Source organism: Hemiscyllium ocellatum, chromosome 6 (genome assembly GCF_020745735.1).
Source record: "Hemiscyllium ocellatum isolate sHemOce1 chromosome 6, sHemOce1.pat.X.cur, whole genome shotgun sequence".
NCBI lineage: Eukaryota > Metazoa > Chordata > Chondrichthyes > Orectolobiformes > Hemiscylliidae > Hemiscyllium > Hemiscyllium ocellatum.
In genome coordinates, this window is record NC_083406.1 from 88,257,403 (window position 1) to 88,273,793 (window position 16,391).

At 38.0% G+C, this 16,391-nt stretch overlaps 1 protein-coding gene across 1 annotated transcript in view; it reads right to left on the bottom strand.

The window, feature by feature from the left end:
• The window catches only part of flt1 (fms related receptor tyrosine kinase 1), a 202,745-nt gene that overhangs the window by 159,976 nt on the left and 26,378 nt on the right, over window positions 1-16,391 (bottom strand). The window contains exons 2-4 of the mRNA XM_060826118.1: window positions 12,295-12,382; window positions 6,464-6,681; window positions 1,072-1,196 (exon numbers count right to left, since the gene is read on the bottom strand). Coding sequence (XP_060682101.1) covers window positions 1,072-1,196; window positions 6,464-6,681; window positions 12,295-12,382 — 431 coding nt within the window. The remainder of the gene's footprint in view (window positions 1-1,071; window positions 1,197-6,463; window positions 6,682-12,294; window positions 12,383-16,391) is intronic.

Sequence of the window (16,391 nt, forward strand, 5' to 3'; positions counted from 1 at the left end):
CCGTGTCTGTGTGGGTTTCCTCCGGGTGCTCCAGTTTCCTCCCACAGTCCAAAGATGTGCGGGCCAGGTGAATTGGCCGTGCTAAATTGTCCGTAGTGTAAGGTAAGGGGCAAATGTAGGGGCATGGGTGGGTTGTGCTTCGGCAGGTCGGTGTGGACTTATTGGGCCGAAGGGCCTGTTTCTAAACTGTAAGTAATCTAATCTAATCTAATATTCAAATCATTGACTTAACTAACCTGGAAGAAGAATCACAAGTCAAGGTGAGTGGACAAATAAGAGAAGATTGGAAAGACAGCAGAAGAAATTTGTGGTTGAAAGGAATGGAAATGGGAGAGCCATTTCAAAATGACTGAGGAGAAACTTTAGAGCTACAATTGTCCCAAGTGATTCGACATTCAACCCAATGGCATACTTGGTGTCACAGTTAAATGCTAGAATCTTTCAAAACATTGGCCCATTTGTCTCAAAAATACATGCACTGCATTTGCTCAAAATGGATTAAAGCTACAAAATGCTCTTATGAGGAGGCGTAATGACCATGCACTCACACATTCCTTAACTAAAATACACTTGTTAAATCTTGAAGAGAATACATTTAATGACAAAAAATTAAAACATTTTCAACTTATCAAAGACTACTAATAATAATTCATTTACAACATAATTTTTTAAAACATTCCTTAAACAGTAAATAGTTGAATATACATTTTAAAAGTTGCAAAGACTCAAAAAATTAAATGATCATTCAAAATCAAGAACTGATTTCCAAATCAAATAGAAATCGGTAGGCAGTATAATTGGTGTACAAAGCTGAAAGTAACCAAACCAAATGACTGAAGCTTGTTACAATTTTCAGTTTTGTTTTAGTATTGTTTTGACGCTTCATAATTTGTCTTTCAGCCAATTGTGCAATTTGTCCTGATCTCTTCACACGCCAAACCACTTAAACAGCTTGATAAATTTTAATAAGCACCAATATATATTTTGAAAACAATTCATGGAATAAGTGCTTGAGGTAGTGATGTACTTCTGGTTGTTAGCTACGCTATATGAATACTGCATCCAACTTACTGTTTTCAAAGTGACGGTGAGATCTGGGGCTGTGACCCTGCATGGTATAATTAGCGTCTTTCCTTCTGTCATGTACACGACTTTGGGAACATCTGTGTGTTGTTCAACAAAGGGACTGTGTTTGTCTGAAATGAAATCAACATTTTTATTCAATTGAAACTTAAGGAAATGGTTTTGCAATGCATAAAATTACCAGCCCAAACACAGACTAGTTAAGATTTCACTTAAGTCCACATGGAAACGTATACAACTTGTCTTACAGAATTAAAAAGACTTTCTTCCAAAGATCTATCAGAATAAAAGCTGAAGCTTGCTTTTGTGTCAATGTTTTTCACTAAATATGACATTTGTTTTTAAAACAATCCACATCTGCAACACATTCATTTTGCAGATAAATAGTGTTGAGTGAAGAACATCTTTAAAGTAGTTTTTCAAGCATACCATTTACATGTATTGTGAATTTTCACGGACATTACACTTGCCATGTTTGCAAATCTCATTGACACAGACACTTCTTCTATCAATGGTTTCAATAATTTACTGTTACTGAAAATACCAAGTAGGTATCAGATTTGATTTCCATTATAGTTTCAATAAGAACATGTGCCAGGAATAGAACATAATGCTGTTGTACATTGAATGGTACAATGGGGCATATACATGAAGCAATTTTGACGAACTATTTGTTTCTTCATAACAGGAGTAATCTTATAACTGCTTTGCCTGATATACTGGAATATTATTAGGTTATGAAACGTGAGCAAAAGCATATGCAGTCCTATGATATGGTTGTTCTGAGGTGGACATTCTGAAATTCAGCATCCAATATATGCCTTGTATCTTTGAATACAGTGATTCTACAAAGATAGCTAATGGCAATCTGAAAATATTAGCCCTCAATTATGTTGTTGGGTCAAAATTGCTGCCAAGCAAGAAAAACAAGCTCTCTGTAATAGTATTTGCTAATTTGTGCAGATGTTTGCTCAATGTCATGCATGCACCAGTTAAAGTTTAAAGAATCACCCATAGGCTTTCAAACCAAACACTCAGCATCTCTGCGGTTATTCTGTTCCCTTCCACAAACAGAAACTGCTTTTAAGTATTTTTGTTTGGTACAGCTTTTTCCCCTTTATGCCTTATCTTGAGCAGACTGTCCATTTGCAACCACAGTCTTGGAAAATTGTCTAAGAGGTTTCTTTGTGTTAACTTCTCTAACAGTAGAAGCTGCTAATAACTGTTTCATATGATTGCTTTATTTACAAGTTATACAATCATGTAAAGCCTGAATCACTCTTTAGCAAGGCAAAAAACTGCAGCTTAATTGGTTAGTTTCATAATTCTCAACCTAACTAGGAACACATGATACCACAATTGTGGCAACTTAAACTATGGAATGCCAATAATATTCAAAGCTACACATCTGTCTAATCTTTCTCGCTGTGGAATATGCTGTTCATGTTCTAATCAGATAATTCCCAAATGTGTCTGACAGATTTTGTCTCACAATGTTTTAGAGTATTTTGAGTAAGATGTTTCTATTGACGTGATCCCACACAAAGAAGAAAATCAAAAGGAAAAAGATGCCCTGAGAACCTCTTAATTAGAAGGAGGGCTGGAGTTTTCCTTTTGTTTGAGGAATGTTGTATTCTTGAATTTTTTTTATAAAATGTTTGTGACATAATACACACCCTCAATGACTGCTAGCAAGGAGCAAAAATAATTGCTCCCTTGTGGACCATTCAGAAATGGTATGGGATGAAGAAAAGAGCTACTTCCACGCAAAAGATTATTGCCATGTGGTTTCCTGAAACTCACCATCTCATTGTGGCGATCATGAGAAATATTAGGAAACGTTGCTGGATATTGCTGCACACAGACATAGTGTCACCAGCAACCAAAGCTATGGGACTGCTACTTACATTAAGTTCAAAGCCATCAGTGCTGAGAACTGGAACAGATCACCATACATAGCCATTAGTTCAGTGTACTATTCAAAGTATACGAAGTAAAATGAAACTGAAAATAATTAATGCAGGTAGATATCATTCTTATTTTTGTGTAAATGGAAGAAATTACTTTGTTTTAATTTATTTTGAAACTTTATTAAGGCTGGTTTAAATTCAAATAACTTACAACTGAGTGATGTTTTTAATCCCTGGATTATGGATCTCAAATAGAGCAGCAATGGAGACATTGTAATTGTCTTCAATATTCTTAAGCTATGGTAAAATCAGTCAGTGTTTCCTTCATCATTGTTATCCAATGATGTCTGTTAGAAATACATATGTGGAACAATGGATGAAAATAGGGCTGGGTTTAACTGTACTGTTTCCTGTGGTTAAAATTATTAACACAATACAACTCACTGTATTGCTCTGGGAAAGTTCCTACGTCCTAGAGGATAATGATTCAAATAAGTAACAACAACTTGCATTTGTACAGCAGTTTTAACATGGAAAGATGCTTCACATGGGCTTAATCAGACAAAAACTGGCACAAGCTTGCTCAAAAAGGGATATTTTAAAGACGATTTTGAAGGAGGAGAAAGAGGTGGAGAGACAGAGAGGTTTAAGAAAGGGAAATTAGAGTTTAGTTTAAATGGCTAAAGACATTGCCACAATGTTTGGGATGTAGAACAGGGCTGAGCTGGGGTAACTGAATTCTTGGAGGGCTGTGGGAGTGGAAGATTACAGAGATAGAGGAGGGGCTAGGCCTTGGGAAAATTTAAATAGTAGATGAAAATATTCACTATTGGTCATTACTTTACTTTCGAAAACAGCTTTATTTAAAACAAAATAAACAGCCCCCAATTGCCGCAAATTTTTAATCAGTCAATAGTTGATACATGAAGACCGTGAAAATCTTGGATTCGAACATCAGTCTGCATTAAAGTAATTGATTTCCACCAAGATACTTATTAGTCTGTTGCAATTGACATTTTTTTGTCATGGATTTAAGGAAAGGAATATTGGTAAAGATTTCAGCTCATTGTCACTTTCCATTATAAATCCATGGACATGCAGTGATGGTAGTATCAGAAATAGCTGGAGTGTTTACTACAATCAATGGGATACCATTGTTCATTAGCAAGGTTTAGACATTAATAGTAGATTATTGAACACATATGGAACCATAGGCCAGCAAGGAGCATTCAGAAAAGAATAGGAATAAAGCTCAGAACATCATTTTCTTTTTATTTAAAGATAAAAACCATATGCAAGTCCCATAGACAATTTAGATCAGATTCAGTACAAAGGAAGAAATTTGTTAACCACATTGTTGATTTGGTGAAACCATATTTTAATGCAGTAGAAACGAGTCCAGCATTTAATAAATATAAATAAACATAAAAATGATTGCAAATTATCCAGAAGGACAGAAGTTTTCATTACCTTAATACCAGTAACTGCATAATATTAAAATAAAAAATACATATTGACAAGAACAGTAATTTGTAAGACATGCATGACACTTTCTCACCAAACTGAAGGTACCTTTGGTGTCATTTATGAGCTAAGAAACAATACAAACTCAAAATTTGCACTTTATATCTGGGAAAGTAGCAGATCAGTGGCCCTCATGGAGCTAATTTGGGAAGTTGAATAAACAATGTCCTGCCACAGGAAACAATAGAGAACTACTAATGAATCTAATTCAACCAACTTCTGTTTCCCAAGCACTATTGAAAACCCTGGAGGGATTATTTTTAATCAAAATCAATATTGAATTCATAGCTATTTTTCAAGCTTAAGATCTGCTGGTAACGTTATAATATTCATGAATCAGGTGTCTCACAAGACCCTTGTCAGAGATACTCAAGTGTGTTTTCTTTTCATTATCCACTTTCAAGGTAGGGAGTCACTGGCCACAAACTGGTATGTCCTTGTAAAGGATGCGGTGCATCTCCTTCTTGATTCACTAAGTGTCTTTACATTCTGATATTAGCCCCAATTAAGTGCAGAATCAGAAGACTTCTGAAAAACATTTCTGTAGGATCACCAACTAAAGCTCATTTAAAGGTGTCATTCCATTACTGACTGCCATTCCAATAAGATAAGTGTTGAAATTTTCAGCTAGGCAGTCACATTTTAGCAACTGCCTGACCTCAAACTGGCTGTGTGAAATGCTTCTTAAAATTGCAGAAGTAGTTAAAATTTCTGGTGGAGATGTTGACAATAGACTAGTGGCTGGAAGAGTTCAAACGCAGATAAATATAAGTTTTAAAATTTAAATGGCTTATTTTTTTGTAATTAAGAGTTCATGGTACTACATTTTTCCAGACAAGTATGAATGGCAAATCTGGTTAGGATTGCTTGTGGGCTTCTAGCAGGGGTTCATGACTCATTGGAGGATCCTTAAGAAATTATGAAATTAGGGGCTCCTTTGCATCACCTCGCCCAAGAAATGAATATTTGCTCATGGATACTCATGGCAACTCAAAATAATGAGAAATTTGGACAGAATGGAGGGGGAGACACTCAAACAGATCAAGAACTAGAGGGTATTACTTTAAAATGTTTTCAGAAAAGAAGCAAATGTGAAGTAAGGAAGGAAAACTTTCAGATAGCAAGTAGTAAATGTATGGAGTGCACTGCTTGGAAGCATCATGGAGGCAGTTTCAATTAAGACATTCAAGAGGGCATTAGATTGTTTCTATTTAGATAATGTGGGAAGTTATGAGTCAGAGACAGGAGATTGGCACAAGTTTGTGATTCTTTGAATTCAGCATGATCACAAATGACTGGGCATCGACTTCAGAGGTAGCAGAGTTCAGTACCAAGGTAAGTCAGCTGGTGCCTGCAAACCCCTTCATCTCCAAGGCAGATGATCATGAAGATAGCAACATCTCTACTGCACAGTAAGGTGGCTGGCACACTCCAGAAGATGACCACCTTCCTTTCTCTTTTGCTGCTGGACCTCCAATTCCCCTGTGCCATCTGGGCTCCATGTTGTGGAGTGGTAGGCCCTGGCACAAACTCTATCCCTTATTACAAGTAGCAGCCACTGTGATAATCTCCATAAGTGATGGTACCTCCATGACTTTAATTGGCTAGAAAACCCACCTCCACGTGAGGGCTCAGTCCTGGGAAAATTGCAGAAGTAGGTAATATTTCTGGTGGAGATGTTTCTGAGCCCCTAAAACAAGTTCACCTCCTGTTTCCTGCCTCAAGTGGAAAATTTTGCCCAATGCTGCAATACCCTTCTATGCTGTTGATTTGTCAAATGTTGTTAAAAATTTGGTGTCATACTTACCTGTTTCCTTGCTTCTCCTAGTCATTTTTAAAACATTTTATTTCTAACAGAATAAATATACATTGAATGTAAGGTATTGTAAACTTAACAGAAACAAAAGGGATCTTCAAACCAGTATCAACTATGATGTTTATCTTACCTTTAACAAATATATAGAGTGCAGTCTTTCTTTGTCGAGCATTTGATGATGAGCTATTGCAGTAATAGTATCCTGTGTCTTTAGCCTGAGTTTTGCTTAAAGTCAGGTTACTCCAGAAAGGTCTATTTCCGACCCCACTGTTAAAATTAATTATACTCAGTCTTTCATCTCCATTAATTACATGATTTGGCCAGGACCATGACACATGTGATGATCCCCTGTGAAAATAAAAAAGGTAAACCATTACACAATCCAGTTTATCTTTTCATCGAAGTAAAATCAGATTACTTAGAAATATCATCTGTATGTAAGCTTCAAACGTTACTACTTTATTGGCTTGTGTTATCTTAAACCAAAAGAATGAAAATGTTGAAACAAAACCCGAGAACATTTAAAATAAACATCAGATTAGTCAAAAATTATAAACTGAAAATGCTAATTTAGAAATCTCTTAGCTAGTTTTAATCCCCTGCGATTAATGAAAGGAAGTTGGCATGGAGGAGTGCATGGGAGGGTAGGAATCAGATCTATAGCAGTGGGAAAACTGTAAATAATTAGGGGGAATTGATGGTATAATGATAATGTCACTAGACTAGTAATCTACACTAGAACTAAAAATGAATGTTGTGTTATTCATAAATATTCAATTTAAAAATTGCAATTGTAGGCTAGTTTAATGGTGACTGTCAGTTATCATAAAACCCACTTGGTTCATTAATATCCTTCAAGGAATGAAATCTGCTGACCTTACCTTGATTGGCCTAGACCCAACTCTAGAACCACAGCAATGAGGTTGACTCTTAAGTACCTCTGAAATGGCCCTCCAAACTACTATAAAATTTGAAGAAAATGAACAACTGGACAGACCATTTGGCATCAATCTAGATACCAGCAATGAAAATGACAAGCAAAGCTGCATCAAAACTGCAAACCTCTCCTCATCAACATCTGAAATCTTGTGCCAAAATTGGGAAAGTTGTACCACAGATTAGTCAGGCAACAGACTTATATAGTCATACTCATGAAATCATACCTAACAGACAGCATTCTGGACACTACCATCACCATCTCTGGGTTTGTCCTCTTCTATTGCCAGGACAGATTGACCAGAGGTGGAAGCATAATTGCACACAGTTAGGAAGGAATTGCCCTGGGAGTCCTCAACACAGGTCTAGATTCCATGAAGTTTCATGGCATGTGATCAAACATGGGCAAGGAAACCTTCTGCTCATTACCACCTACTGTCCCCACCTTGGCTGATGAGTCATCACTCCCCCATGTTGAATAGCTCTTGGTGGAAGAATTGCAGATTTCTCTAGATGGGCAACTTCAGGTCCATCACAAAAGGTGGCTCAGTCATACCACTGCTGACCGAGGTGGTCAAGTTCTCAAGGACAAAGCAATCAGGCTGAGCCTGTGGCAAATGGTGAGGGAACCAATAAAAGGGAAAAATCTACTTCATATCATCCTTACCAATCTACCTGTATAAACCCTAACCCTAACCTTCATCTTTCCACGGCAGTATTTGTAGAATTAATCACTGTACGGTCCTTGTGAAGGCAAAGTGAGGTCGTCACATTGGGGATACCCTCCATTGTGTTGTGTGACATGATTATGCTAAATGGGACAGACTTCAAAAGATCTAGCAAGTAAAAATGAGTATCCATGAAATGCTGTAGGCCATCAATAGCAGCAGAATCTCAAATGAACCACAATCTATAATTTCATGGTCCTTCTTGGTCACTGATACTCAGTTTGGTTCCTATCATGTTAGCTAAGCTCCTGAACTCACTACAGCAATAGTTCAAACGTAGACAATAAAAGATTGTAGTGTGAGACAAATTTGACTTACTGCGGCATTGATGATCTCTCGCATTACCTGATCTCGATAGAATGAGGGACAAAGCACTCTGTTTATTTGAATCATATCTAGCATAAAGGATGATGGTTGTGGTTAACTCCAGGACATCTCTGCAGGAGTTCCTAGAGGGACTGTCCTAGACTCAAATACCTTCAGATACTTCATTAATAAACTTCCATCTATTACAAGGTCAGAATAGGCTGTTCATGATGAATGCACAATGTTCAGCACCATTCACAATTCCTCAGATACAGAAGAAGTTCCTATCCATATGTATAAGACTCAGTCAAGAATCAGGTTAGGGTGATAAGGGCTAAGCTGCATTCATGTCACACAAGTGGTGAGCAATGACCATTTTTAATAATAGAGAGTCTATCTATCTATCACCCCTTGATATACAATGGCATTACCAACACCGAAACCCCGTTATCAAAATCCTTCGGATTACCACTGACCAAATTGAACTGGACCAGCCAATATAAGTACTGTGGTTACAGAGGCTAGGAGTCATGCTGAGTCCCAATGTCTGTCCATTATCTACAAGGTACAAGTGACGAGTATGATGTCATACTACCCACTTGCTGGATTAGTGCAGCTCCAACAATGGAAGAAGCTTGACAGTATACAGGACAAAGTGGGCCACTTCATCAGTACCCCATCATCACCTCCATAATTCACTACCTTCACCCTCAAAGTACATTGACACTGTGTCTACCATCTGCAAAATGTACTGCAGGAACCAACCCAGACTTCTCCAACAGTAACTTCCAAACTCACAACTTCTTCTCCCAAGAAAGACAAGGGCAGTAGATGAATGGAAAGATCACCACCTGAAAGTTCCCCTCCAAATTACACACCATCGTGACTTGGAACTATACTTCCATTCCTTAAAAATCCTGGATCTGTCTTTCTAACAAAGCTATGGAAATCCCTACACCTCGCAAACTGTTGCAGTTTACAAAGGCAAACTAACCATCATCTTTCCTGGAGCAATTACAGATAAGCAATAAATTCTGGCTTCACCAGCAATGTCCACATTCTTTATACAAAGGACAGAAACTCAGTGTAAAATACTGAACGCAGAAGCATAGAGCTCAGAAGTTTTAAAGGGCCACCATACAACTGAGAGACCGAAAAAGCATCCCACAATGTGGCATCATGTAAATTATCCACTTTATCCTTTCTCCTCAAGTACTGGAGGAGTTACATGGCCGGACAGTGATTCTCAGACCTTAGGTAAACTTGTTGATGCCACTGAATGATTTTGTATGGTAGTGGAAGAATCTTAAGTCTGAACTTTGGAATTTCTTAATTAAAGCAACAAAAATTCAATAATTGAGATTTAAACTACAGAAATGGACTACAACGGTTGCAAAATGATTTCCACTCCCTCACGCAAACCTGGCTGCCATTTAAAATGATTGCAGTTCCTACATGGCCATGAGATGCAGGCATCCTAACATTTGAGCTGTTCCCTGCCACAGAGTTTGGCAGTAAGCCCACCTCACCTTTACAAGCACCTTTACAAATGTGCTGCCAAACAATCAGCTTCAGCCAACTGCCATGATCCCACACCAGATTTCTAACAACCTCTAGGCCTGCCAACCAATGCTACAACAGAAGGACAATATTCAACCCCACTGTGTCCAAGATATGTTCACATCATGTGCAAATTTAACAAGTGCGCTTGAAGCAGCATTGGAGTTTAAGTCAGCTACGAGCTTCACTGAAACCCAAGCTTGAGGCCTAATGACATAACCCAAATTAAATATGAATATGCAGGGAGCAGCAGAAGAATCAGGAGAGAGCTTCCAAAACGTAAAAATAAATATTGGGCCTCCCTTACCCCTGATCATGATTGCAACTAGCATGTAATTACAAGGGTCATTCCCCTCAGTTTTTACAGCATTGCCTCACTTTTCAGGCCTTTTTAAAGAAGAATTGTTCTTTTAATTAGGAAAGGAGGACCTGAAGTTTAATTGGACTGGTTTGACTCTTTTCATAGGTAAAAATTGAGTCTATTGTGTATTCCTTGCAACTTCTATTTTGAGTTACTTTTCACTTGCAAGGATGTTGTTGCGATTGCTTTAAACTACAGTAATCAAGGACTATAACTTCAAATGGAGTTCCTGCATTTCATAAATATTTGCAATAATTTTTCTTTTGACTAAAAACCATTCATAAAATTCAGATTAATGTTTTGTGATTAAAAGGTAGTGTGATGACATGGATGGTTGCCAGCAGTCCTTTACAAATGGAATTAAGTAATGGAATCAATTGATATTGCAGACTGTCAGTCATCTATGGAAATATTAAAATTGTGAATGAATTCCCTGCCCTACAAACTATTATCTCCCTACCTCTTTGAATTTCAAAATGAAATGATAACACCATCTGTGAAACATTCAATAATGCTGTCAACATATATCTTTTACTTCCTTGCAGACTAAAATGAACAGACTTAAAATAGATTGCATGCTAGAAAACATAATGCATGTTCAGGTGCACAATGGTAACCCATATAGCTTGCAAGACAATGTTTACAATTAACAGTGTTCAAATTAATATGGGTCAATTATACCTCTAGGCAACAACGCAGAATTGCACTTTTATTGGGAGAAATTTCTTCATCTCCTCATGAAATGTTCTATGAAAGGGGAAAGGTATCTACCTATACAGCATGTCAACATGAATGAGACTGCGCAGCTTTGGTGGACAATCGTCTTTCCCAAAATCCTGCTGATGGCAGTGAGTGCCTTAGTGAGATTTATGAAAGTAAGTAAAGCAAGGAGTATGGCCTTGGAGTAGAGAAGATCACTTCCACAGTAGAACTCCCGGAAAGAAAACTGCAATATATTTCTGTGTGCACTCAGACTGCAAGTATACAGTCTTTAAAGTATGATCCTAACCAAACGTTTTCTCACGACACTAATATGTGAAAAGCCTGTGCGATTTGAAGGACAAAATCGAGATACAGTGATCCTCTCAAAAGCAGAGCTCCCATGTTTTTCTAGTATTCAAACAGATGTTTTTTTTGCCTTGGTCAATTTTGGAGGATGGAAGATAGTCACAGGGACAAGGATTTCCGCATTGGCAAAATTGCTGGACCCAAGCAACCAATAGGATGCCAAAGATCCACTTCCAGGATGCTGGCTGGCATGACATGAAGGCCCTAGATATTGATGATCAGACATGGGAGTCATAAACTGACAATAGAGGAATATGGTAAACTCTCATGTGGACTTGCCATGCACCACATTACTGAGCATTATTACAGTGTGATGGCAATGTAACAGTATTGAACAGAACAACCAACAATGACATTTGAAAGCTTCATGTTCAGCATATGGAAGACACTGCTTCTCAAGAATTAGCATCTTTAGATATCAACAAAGGAGTGCCATATGAAAACACCCCATCTCAAAATGGGTCATTGCTGCATGGACCATCTTTACTGAATGGAAAGATGCTAATGATGTTACCAGGGAGCACAAGCAATGTAAAACCAGGAAACTAGCAAATATGTCTCTGGCTCCCTCTGTAACACATGCAAATACAACTGTAATTTAATAGGTGGGTTCTAAAAAAGGCTCAAAATACAAGAAAACTAGGGATAGCCTTCTAAAACAAGAAATTATGAAACCATTGCCACCCAAATTTCCTTTTCCCAAAATTTATTACAGTATTTATATACTAATACTGCACAAAATAGTGAAGTAGATCTCTATCCCTTAATGAAATTCACCTCAACAGTGCCCTTGATATAAATATTTAAAGACCCATAAATAGAGCAAGTAGCTTAGATATATGACATAAAGGAAATTTTAATATGCTGTTTTTCACATTTATAATTTCATTATATGTCACAATCTAATTTCTTTCTTAATGCTTTTAATATTCAGTACTAGGATAGCCTAATGTAAAATAATTCCAATTAAAATGCTTAATATGTTGACATTTCTTTAATTACCTGCATGTCACATGTAGTGTCTGGTTAATGCTAATGACATATTGCTTAGCTCTTATGCTAAGTATAGGACTTAGGAGGTCAGGCGAGCCTGTAAAACAGAAAAAAAAACAAAAATTATTTTCTTCATTGGTCCAAGCTAATGAAACAATTCTAGAGACAGACTATGATGGAGACAATGAGAATTTTGACCACCAGCTTAAGACTTGGGAGAGCTGCACATCCCCTCTTTTAAAGGAAAACCTATGACCTCATGTGCTAATCAGGCACTTAAGAGGCCAGAAATAAGTATTTGCCCCAGATAAAGGACCCCAGGAATAGATATTCCATCCACTGGATGCTGCTGGCCAAACAGCAGCAAAGGTGAGTAATGGTGAAAGGGAGCTCATGTGGGCACTTGGGTGTTGGAGGTTTTTAAGAAAGGAGATGGATAAAGGCAGGGTGTAATTTTTCTGCCAACCCCTTCCTAAGCTGTGCTCCTCAATCAAGCACAGAGTGTCTTTACGTGAGTGTCTTCCTTCCACCTTGGAGTCTGCAAACAACCCTGCACAGATTTGGGTGCCTTGTTCCCCACAGGGTGAGCCGCCACTGGGTTAATAACAGTGGTACAGAATAAAGCCCGAAGAATGCATTTATTCCCTACTTAAGGGTCTCAATTGTCAATGACCAGGAAGACCAGCCACAGGCCCTCCTAGCCTGGACTCAAATGGAGATCGAAAGGTGGTGGAGCTCTCTTACACAACTCTTTTGCCTGATTAAATGATCTACTAAACCCACCATGGGGGCAGGCATAGATTTCGACCCAGGTTTTTATTCCAGTTCTAAACATCCAGTTCCTACTGAGATTGTACACAGCTGCAACTTTAGACATGTTTTAGTATTGAATACAGAGCCGATATGCGTCTTTAAGTAAAGATTGTTTTACAGTTCCATAAAAAATACAATTAATCACAGGTTGAATATTTTTAAATTGGTTGCACAATTATAGCAAGTGAATGTAAACAATACCAACAAATTGTGATATCTAGGTTCTACGATCTAGATCAATTATGAAACCATGATTCGCAATGTTCACAATAGATTCATTCCAGGAAATCTTAAAATACTGTACTTCCTTGCACCCCAAAGAGTTGGCAAAAGATACAAATCTAAATTCAATACAGGGTGTTCAATTTAATAAGTTTGCTGGAACAAAGATGAAATATTGTTTCATTTTCAGTGTAATTATATTCAAGGTCCTTAATCAAGCTATTGTTCTCCTTACAACTGCTTTGACTTTGTAATAAAGAATTCAAGAATTTAAGCTGTTTGTTCCATAGCTAGAGATACAATTGTCAAATGCATTAAAATAAAGGTTTTAATATATTGTTAAATGTTTTATCATAATACTTTTAAATGAAAAACCAACACCTAATATAACAAACGTTCTCTACTCACTTGAAAAGAATTGTATCATGCATTAAAAATATACTTATATTGTAACCTTCATAGTAACCTTGTTCTTCAAAATTTGTGAGTTCATTAAATTTAAATTAGATCCATCAATAAAATTTTGCTTCCTAACTTAAATATTGGCTTCAATTGATTTTGATATTCATGTGTTATCATTGACTTGTCATTGATTTTTAAATCACAAGTCAGAGAAACAGCATTTGATGATTGTTGGTGCGATGTGTGCAAAAATCACTTTCAAAGATTTCTTTGGAGGGTTTCCTTTCATTTCAATATCAGAAATGCAGCATTTGTCATAAATCAGTGACATAGCATCATTCTATCACCAGTTTAATTGATTTCCATTACTGTACACCTTAAGATGTTAATGTGCTTTGACAATCACTCACCATTGTGGCAGTGTCTGACTATCTTGACAGAATCAAGAGTATGGTGCTGGAAAAGCACAGCAGGTCAGGCAGCATCTGAGGAGCAGGAGAATTGACATTTCAGATGTAAGTCCTTCATCATGAAGGGCTGATGAAAGGCTTATGCCTGAAATGTTGATTCTTCTGCTCCTCGGTTGCTGCCTGACCTGCTTTGCCTTACACTCTCGACTCTGATCTCCAGCATCTGCAGTCCTCACTTTCATCTCTACAGGATGGATTTTTATCAGACACTATGTTCCCACCATCCCCTTGCACCTGTAACTTTAAAATGTTGAAAGATAATGCACAGAAAATTCAAATTCCCTGCAGCTATTTTAGGTGAAGCATTAATTGCTCAGGGTAAGACTTCTAGTCACATTTGGTAAGAAAGTCCCAACTTCAGCCAATCCAACTGACCGCCAGCTATGTGATGCCAGCAGCACCAGTTTCAAATAGTGACCACTATTACATCCACAGGAAGAACCCAAAAAGAGGGGAAAATTATAGAAGCTAGGCTGAAGTTAAATCCAGGCAAAAGTGGGGACTGCAGATGCTGGAAATCAGAGACTAGATTAGAGTGGTGCTGGAAAAGCACAGCAGGTCAAGCAGCATCCAAGGAGCAGGAAAATCGATGTTTCGGGTGAAAGCCCTTCATCAGGAATAAGGGTGGGAGCCTCCGGGATGGAGAGATAAATGGGAGGGGGGTGGGGCTGGGACAAAGGTAGCTAAGAGTGCAATGGGTGGATGAGGTGGGGATGAAAGTGATAGGTCAGAGAGGAGGGTGGAATGGGTAGGTGGGAAAGAAGACTGGCAGGTAGGACAGGTCATGAGGATGGTGCTGAGCTGGAAGGTTGGTACTGGGGTAAGGTGGGGGGAGAGAAAGGAGGAAACTGGTGAAGTCCACATTGATGCCCTGGGGTTGAAGTGTTCCAAGATGGAAAATGAGGCATTCTTCCACCAGGCATCGGGTGGTGAGGGAGTGGCAGTGGAGGAGGCCCAGGACCTGCATGTCCTCAGCAGAGTGGGAGGGGGAATTGAAATGTTGGATCACAGGGCAGTGGGGTTGATTGGTGCGGGTGTCCCAAAGATGTTCCCTGAAGCACTCTGCAGGAAGGCATCCAGACTCCCCAATGTAGAGCATCGGGAGCGATAGATACAATAAATGACATTGGTAGATGTGCAAGTGATGGATATGGAAGGCTCCTTTGGGGCCTTGGATGGAGGTGAGGGGAGAGGTGTCAGCGCAGGTTTTGCAATTCCTGTAGTGGCAGGGTGGAGCCTCTCTGTCAGGTCCCAGCGAACGATTTGAGGGAGGTGGGAGTCAGGTATGAAAAGTCAGAGATTGGGGATTAAAGAGAGGAATGACCTGCAGGCAGTCCCTCAGATGGACACAAGGGATCCCTCCAATGTGCAAAGTTTAGCTACCTATAGATTTTACAAATAAAATATTGTTCTTCTTTCATCTTATATATGCGTTACTTAAAATGACTCAAATTTAAAGCTTAAAACCAGAATATTTTTATATTAGCTCTTTCTCTTTATTAATCTAAAAATGCCATTCTTTCAATATATTTCTTACTCTATCATCTTTAATCTCTTTTGCCTAAGGTAGCCTGCAAGGGAAGGCACTCAGCTGCCTGGTCAATGTTTTTTTGAACATAACTCATGAGTTGCAAAAAGAATGATTTTCTTTCCAGTTTTCCTTTGCCCCCTGAAGGGAAGCACCTGTTATCAGCTAAGCATCTCTGAGTCAAGACTGAAATTAGAAATTTAGCACATGGTGAAGCTATGAGTCCAGATCTGTTTTTTTAAACTTCATGGTGCAGCAAATTAAAGTTGTGCCTTTGCACAGTCGTCATCATAAATTATTGAAGATCTTCCTCATTGTGTTTCTGACTTTTTCAGATTGCAACAACAGCACAGTAACTTGCAAAATTAATATTGTTTTATATTTTTTCAATATTATTTAAAATACAGGTATTGTTTTAGACACTAAAGACCTTCACATATGAAACTACTTGAATGTCTATGTAAAAGAAATTAACTTTTTGTGTGAGAGGTGCCAGTCAATTGAATTTATTAGAGGTTTTCTTATCTGCTAATTGACAAAGTTCTACTGGAATTTGCTGTGGCTTACCTGGAGTTCAAAATGTTTATTAGTAAAATAGAGAAAGCACTCTTATGTTTGCATGTTTAGTGATGAAACATGACTGAGTGCCAAATAAAGAAAACTACTCAATT